The sequence below is a fragment of the Bactrocera dorsalis genome, chromosome 1 (genome assembly GCF_023373825.1).
Source record: "Bactrocera dorsalis isolate Fly_Bdor chromosome 1, ASM2337382v1, whole genome shotgun sequence".
In the NCBI taxonomy this organism is placed as follows: domain Eukaryota; kingdom Metazoa; phylum Arthropoda; class Insecta; order Diptera; family Tephritidae; genus Bactrocera; species Bactrocera dorsalis.
Window position 1 is genome coordinate 9,661,580 of NC_064303.1, and position 7,476 is coordinate 9,669,055.

The 7,476-nt window shown below is 33.6% G+C and overlaps 1 protein-coding gene across 2 annotated transcripts; it reads left to right on the forward strand.

The window, feature by feature from the left end:
* Positions 1-4,713: 4,713 nt before the first annotated feature.
* Positions 4,714-5,969, forward strand: LOC105223490 (dynein regulatory complex protein 8). Of its 2 annotated transcripts, none has more exons than XM_011201227.4 (4): positions 4,714-4,878; positions 4,944-5,181; positions 5,237-5,447; positions 5,582-5,780. In XM_011201227.4, the coding sequence occupies exons 1-4, from the start codon at positions 4,866-4,868 to the stop codon at positions 5,690-5,692; spliced, it is 573 nt and encodes a 190-aa protein (XP_011199529.1). In that variant the 5' UTR covers positions 4,714-4,865; the 3' UTR covers positions 5,693-5,780. The 2 variants fall into 2 exon arrangements, with proteins under 2 accessions (XP_011199529.1, XP_029405029.1); XM_029549169.2 differs by lacking the exon at positions 5,582-5,780 and adding an exon at positions 5,821-5,969 and having other exon boundaries at positions 4,715-4,878.
* The last annotated feature ends 1,507 nt before the right edge of the window (positions 5,970-7,476 follow it).

Below are 7,476 nucleotides of genomic sequence, written 5' to 3' on the forward strand. Positions count from 1 at the left end.
GAAGAAACAAAAATCCGAAGTGCACTTAATTACAACAATTTAAAGGCAATTTATTGAAAATATTTACATATTATCGAAAATAATATTTGCTCAAACGCAGGATTCACTTTGAATTGCAATAAAATTATGTAATATTTTACAGCTCTGTAATAATTTTCCGAATTATGTATATGTTAATATATAATATTACGAAAAAAAAAATAATAAATAAATATATTAACAATATTTTAGCTTGAAGCGATTGAAAGCTATGCATAAAAATGAAAATTGTACTGAAATTTATTTTTCTCTTGTGTATGTGGAAATGTACTTAAATGTGTATATTTTTTATTGAATAAATGAAGCAGAATTATGGAAAATTGTAAAGCGGGATGTTTGATACTTTGACAAAATCGTTTTTTGTTGTTGTAAAAGAATTTGTGCTAAAAAAAAAACTTTGGAGAAATGTTGTTGAGTGGGCAATCCTTAAATGAATATAAGTATTAGGGTGAGCCAAAAAGGCGAATATGGAATTTATGTCAGGATTATACTATCGTGTCCCAATTTGAACAGTTTTAAAACCATATTTGATTACACAATGGTCACAACGGTGCCTATTACTCAAAATTTCGACTATTATAATCAAATAAAACCCCCAGATTCAAATTCAGATCATCCAGCGAATTATACATACATACATATGCATATATCATAAGATAATATTTTTTCGCGGCCCAATCAATTTAATTTCACTAGAAGTCGATCCATCTCTAAGAGTTATGTTGCCAAGCCCAAGCAGTGATCGTTTTACTTAAGGGGTTATGTAAACTTATTTAATAAAAAAAAAGGTTGTTAGAAGCTTTTTTTTATTGAGAAGACGGGATTTTTTTTAATAATCAAACACTGCGTTTACATTTATGTAACTACCCTTTTTTCTTACTCGCTTTGCCATGAGCATGGTAAGTAGGCGATGATATTGCAGTTTTAAGTACTCTTCTTCTTCTTTACTGGCGTAGACAACGCTTACGCGATTATAGCCGAGTCAACAATAGTGCGCCAGTCGTTTCTTCTCTTCGCTACGTGACGCCAATTGGATATTCCAAGCGAAAGTACTCGTAGTTTACAAAAAGTTAAATCAATATGTCATATGGTTCTTGAGAAATCTTGCACAGAAATCAATATAAGTACATATATGTAACTCCTTAATCATCCGCTTCAAAGATTCCTCTTGCGATGTAACTTGTGACAGATTAATTCTCAGCTATTTAACTATAATGTATCTGGATTTTTATGGAGCAAATATTTATCAACACCGCATCTTTATACAATATTATTTGGCGAATGCCTTATGTTGCTTTAATTATAATAAAAAACAGTAGTGGTCCAGTAATAGGAATATCAGCTTTTAGTACTAAAATCGGGTCACACTCTGAAGTTGGTCAAGTAACATACATTTATCAATGGAAGATATTATATACATACAGATGTACATATATACGGTCTAATAAAAAGAAATGAAGACTATATTTAGTTTAGTTAGAATGTTCATATTTGGATCAAATATGCATCGTTTTGTTCGATAACTTATTTCAGTCAGTCGTTTCTTAAAAGTTTCTCTTGAGACGAAATATTCACCATCAAACTCATTCCCACAGATAAGAACAGATAGTAATCGCTTGATATCAGGTCCGGGCTATAAGGTACATGCATAAGAACAATTATATCCCGGAACTTCTGACGAGTATTTATCAATGTACATATGTATGTGAAATATTATCCTGATCGAATACAATTTCTCTCGTAATAGCCAAAACTGTAGGGTTCACGGCTTTAGCTGGTTATTAAGGCCATAACTGGAAAAATACTGGTTTTCCTGTTTTTTAGATCTAATATTTCAGAAATTATATGCAGTCCTAAGAATAAATACTTACACAAGATATAATTTGAAAAGAGTAGCCTAATTAAAGGTAAACTCTGTTTATACTATTGCAACCTGTTGACGAGACGTGTTGAAATCCGAGTAAATGTTTTTCTGTCCATGCAAGCTGTAACTTTGGTTTAATGTACATACATATCTCCTAAGCTACTAAAGCTATAATAACAAAATTTACTCATAATAAATCCCCTTAACACCCCTATCGACGCTATAAAAATGGAAAGAAATTCAGAAGGTAACCCTGTCTACTCCCCATAACACGGTTATGTTATAAACAACTAAAAGTGCGATAAAACATCAAATTTTACTTTTGAGATGACAGGAGTGAGCTTTAAAGGAGCCGTGGTAAAAATTGGATGAGGGGCGCGGCACCGTTCACTTTTAGGTGAAATTCCATATCTCGACCAAAACTTGTCCAAATCCAACCTTGAGATTTTTCTCCTGTTAATTGCATCCCTGTGTATAAAAATGGGTTGAATCAAATCAATACTTCTCATACCTTCCATATACCTTATACAAAGATTTTCGATCTACCGAGTGTCTTTATACTGCATATATCGGCCAACATGTGAATTATATCAATGAAAATGAGAGAGTGTGTTTTACTCAAAACAGTGTATTTTTGTGGAAAAAAAAAATGAAAAAATTGGGTGAAAACTTGACCTAACTCCAGTATAACCAATATCCGGATTTTCGAATATCCTGCTGACTTCATAATTGGTGAATGTATGTGAAGTACTTTATGAAACCCAGGGCAGATTTTTTAGTATGTCATAATGTGATGATAATTATTAATAGATAAAATCGGGTCGATACTACCACAACTCCCATACCTATATATATATACAAAGTTTTGGTGGTAGTTTTATAACTTAAGAGCGGCCTCACCTATCCAAATCAAATCTTTAGGCTTTGTTTCGACTATTTAGTAGATGGTTTGTGTGATTTGCACAAAATCAGTATTCATTTTTTTGTTTTTATTAAACTAAAATTCTTTACTTTGTACGAAGCGAAGTACGTACCCCACCGCTGGTACTATATATGTATGTATAATGATTTTCGTTTTTATATCAAATCTTGTTTATATTGCAATTACAACTTTCTAAAACTCTTCAAATACTATTAAAGATAGCTAGCGGTCAAACACCTTTCATATAATCATTTCGCAGAGTAACGCTCCGAAGACTTTAGCAAAATTCTCCACAAAGCAGACTTTTAAAATTGACACAGCAAACACATACAACTGTATACATACTCAGTATACAATGGCAAATAAAGTAAAACAAACAAGCCATCTGATTGGCTGAACGCCACTACGTGTCGACCAATCACATGAAGCTGCATTGCATGGCAGCTCACACACTCTTTTCTCAATAAGTGGAGCACAATAATGGAGTTTGGGGAACATGGCGTTTATTTAAAGTGCAGCCATGCATGTTAACGAGTATATGTATGTATATAGTATACATTGGTGTATGTATTTTGCCGACATGTTAGGCTTGGTATTATTGATGTCAGATAAGTAAATCTATATATTTATTCATATTCTCAAAAAGGAATTAGTAATGCCTATATTGTATTGACAAAACGCTTTCCACGAATGTGAATAATGTTTATGGTTTTGATATTGAAACAACCAATCATCTGTAGTGTCAATTCCGTTCGGGTAATTTTGATGTCCAAGATGCAGCACTATCGGTGATATTAGTGGAAATCGTCGAATTCGACCGAAACCGAGCCATGTGGGCATTGTTTCGAATGCCTATTATCTAAACATTTCACATAAAAACCTTTTTAAACCAATTAATTAGTCTTGTTACGAAAAGAACTCAATGTAGCGGTGCCACAGGATTAAGGGGGAGCCTGCTTTAGAGGCTTCAAAAAATCGATTTTTTCGAAGATTCTTTTGGAAAGGATTTCTTTTGGAAAGCAAAATTTCTAGAGTTTATAGTTATATATTTAAACATCATCCACAAAATTTTTGGATACGAAATCTTTTATAATCTGTCTTTGGAAAGCATTTGGCCGATGCATCTCGCATGTGCATTTGTCACCGATGTAGGTCGCAATTTCTGAAACAAAAAAATTCGAAGAGATTCATATTTGTTAACAAAATGTCTTTTAGTTAAACTTAGAAAATTCCCAAAAAAAAGTATAAAATTAATTTTTTTTTTAAATTGAAAAAAGTGGTTTTGGCGAAAAAAATGTTTACTTTATGTTGTTTAAAAATATATTCAAACTTGACTTATCTTAGTTTTTTTAGTTTAAATAAAAGATAATTTAATGCCAAAGATAATAAACCTTGAACCAATGCCATATGACTTTTAGTTTTTTACTATCCTGCCCGCCAATTAAGAAAAATCGTAAAAAGGAAAAAAAGAGAAAATGAGCGTCAAAGGTTTTGCTTTCTACCCAAGCGCTCATATACCTGCTAGACGCTCGGTCACTATTTCGCCTCTAGCTTCGGCAATATTTCGAATTCCCATCTATCACTTAGGGAATCATCTATTATGACTTGCTCCCCAATAGCCAAATTCTTTATTCGGACCTATACTGCAGAAGAGGCTAACTGTGGACATTACTAGGTCTATTATCTATTATCTAATACACTATATATGTATGTATATCATTTATTTCTTTTATTTAATTTATATTTTGCTGGAGAGAAAACATATTTAAAAGGCACACACCCTGTTGTCTGTTGATTGATCGATATGTTCTTAGTTACCAAGAAATAGACAGTTGCCAAGGGGAACTAAAAATACAAAATCTAGACACAAATTGTATTCACATAATAAAATTTGTAAAACTGAAAAGAAGTAAAAAATAGAAAAAAAAAAATAATAAAAAAAATATAAACCACTAAAAAGAGTAATAATTTTTGCGAAATATTTTAAATAAATTAATAGTGTTGAAAAATATAAATTATACACGACTAACCGCCTAAGCCATGGAGGTTGCCAGTGAGTACCTACGCAGTACATAAAAAAATATCAAATCCCCAAGCTAACCAAACTTCACCACACAGTACCCATTACCAACGAGCTGGAGCAACGCATCTCCGATGCCTTCTGCATCTTCGATCATCACGGCGATAAGCGCATCGACATACGCGAAGTGGGCACCGTCTTGCGCTTTCTGGGTTGTGTGCCCACAGAGCAGGAGATAAATGAAGTAATTGCAGCGACCGAAATGGAGGAATCCGCTGGAGATGTGCATCTCTCCAAATTTATGCCGCATGTGGCGCAATTATTAGCTGAAAGAAAGTGAGTAGCTCAGCGGTAAAATGTAATAAAATATATTAATCTTTTTTGCATGCAGAATGGAACCCGCTTCGCCGGAGAAAATTCTCGCCGCCTTTCAAATTTTGGATCCAGAGCAGAAGACCTACATAACCAAGGAGTATATGAGCAAAATGATGATGGAGGAAGGTGAACCCTTCACACAGGAGGAGCTCGATGAAATGCTTGCTGTGGCCATCGATCCCATCACTGGCAATATACCGTATGAGTTTTATATCAATCAGCTGATGGTGAGTACTTGTATTTGCACTAAATTTTTCACTCGATTTGCACTCCTTTTTGTACTCGATTTTCCCTCAATTCGCACTCGAATTTGTACTCAATGCACTATGTATTTGTATTCGCACTCCTTGCAAAACTCAAGCACCAACCAGCGAATTCGATTTATGAGCTTGCTGCAAGATATTGGACTTTAAAACCGAAAGAGACAAAACGCGGCTCCAAATGGGCCGGCAGTCGAATTAGTATTAGATAAAGTTTTTTCTTTGAAATTTATTTAATAGTAGAAATATTTCATTTAGCAAAAAATTATGTAAATAAATATTGTAAAATTTACAAAATAATTAAAAATTATATGTATATATATATATTATATATTTCCAGGTATATCTATGAATAAAAAAATATTGAAAAAATATTAATAAGCAGCAGAAGTCTTAACACTTAGACCAATACACAGACGCAGAAAAGTTATCGATTAATGGCAGTCACATAGTTACTTCATGCTTACACAACACACAAAAAAAAATAATTAAAAATATCATAACCAATAAGTATTAATTCTTCTACATTTTAGTTTTTTTTAACCATGGTAAGCATCCAAGAGTTTTATACCGATTTTTTTCTACATACGAGTATTATTAACAGACCTCATTTGTATAAATTAAATGCTGGTAGCATCATAAGAAAATCGATAAGAACTCTTACAGGGTCTGAAAAGCCAAAAGACAATACCTTAGTCGAATGTAATAAAGATGTATAATTTGGGTCTGAAAATCTGGTAGATCCAATACCTTGGGCGACTCTGGTCAACTCTTGGGTCCGAAAAGCTGGAAGACTTTGGGTTAGACTAGTTAAGATATCGCAATAATACATAGTACCTTGCGCAAGTAAAGATACCGAAATTGGATCAGAAAAATTGGAAGACTAATAATTTTAAAGAATCTAGTAAGTATATCAAAATTAGATATGAAAAGCTGGATAATCTAATGAAGAATTAAGGGGTGTCTGAAAAATTGGAAGACAAATATCTCAGAAAACTCTAGAAAAGATAGAGAGATAAAGACATCATTTAGTAAAGATAGTAATTGGAACCCAACGAATCCACTGTCATGCTTTATAACTTATGGAAACATAAAAGGAATATATATTTCTCAGTATAAAACCAATCCAAAGAAGTTTCTGTATCGTCTTGTGACTATTGGCGATGCATGGAACCACTAGTATGCACCTAGGACCAAGGAACAGCCGAAACAGTGGACTTCATTTCCCGTGTCGTATTTCGAAGAAGGCGAATACTATCGGAAGTGTGATAACCGCGTTTTGAGGTTCCCAAAGTGTGATCTACTTCAATTACCTAAAGAAGGGCGAAAAGGTTAAAGAGTTTAACCATTCGAAATTACTTGGCCAATTCATAGTCGCATACATAAAAGCGACTATATTTAGTGAAGAAAAATGAAATCTTCCACAAAAATAAAGCACCAGCTCACACCTCCATCATCGCCACCAACAAATTGGCTGAATTTGCAACTTTTGTCTCATGTCTCGAGATTTGGCTCCTAGCGATTTCTAATTGTTACAAAACGTGAGAAAGGCGTTTGTGCCTTGGAGGGGGAAAATCGCATTAAAATAAAACAACAAGTCCGATGTGGCTCAAAAATTGACAACAGTTGTTTATGAGACCTGCATGAAAGTGTATTTCCCTTGTGATAGTGGCGCCATCATTTTTTTGAGTATCCGTATTTTAGACTTTGTGGTATTAGTCTTCTTGGGCGACAAACTGAGGGCTCTAGAAGTTTTAAATTAGCAGATTTCTTACGAAGATCGCAACAGTTTAGGTTATATGGCTGATCCTTCAACATGATGGAAGACCACGCTTAGACTGTTATGTACTCTACTTAATAAGGCCAGATAAAAAAAAAACTCCTGTAGTGGGATATCAGCTATCGACAAATTTCACCTGGATGTTTAAATGTATGCTATTCGATGAGTTTTTGTCTTGATCTGGCAAAAGCGGGATTAGGTGTTGAGATGATTCTA

Coding starts and splice junctions, on each gene's coding strand:
- LOC105223490 (XM_011201227.4), top strand. Junction 5,182..5,236: donor CAATTATTAGCTGAAAGAAA/GTGAGTAGCTCA, acceptor TTTTGCATGCAG/AATGGAACCCGCTTCGCCGG. Junction 5,448..5,581: donor TTTATATCAATCAGCTGATG/GTGAGTACTTGT, acceptor GCAAAACTCAAG/CACCAACCAGCGAATTCGAT.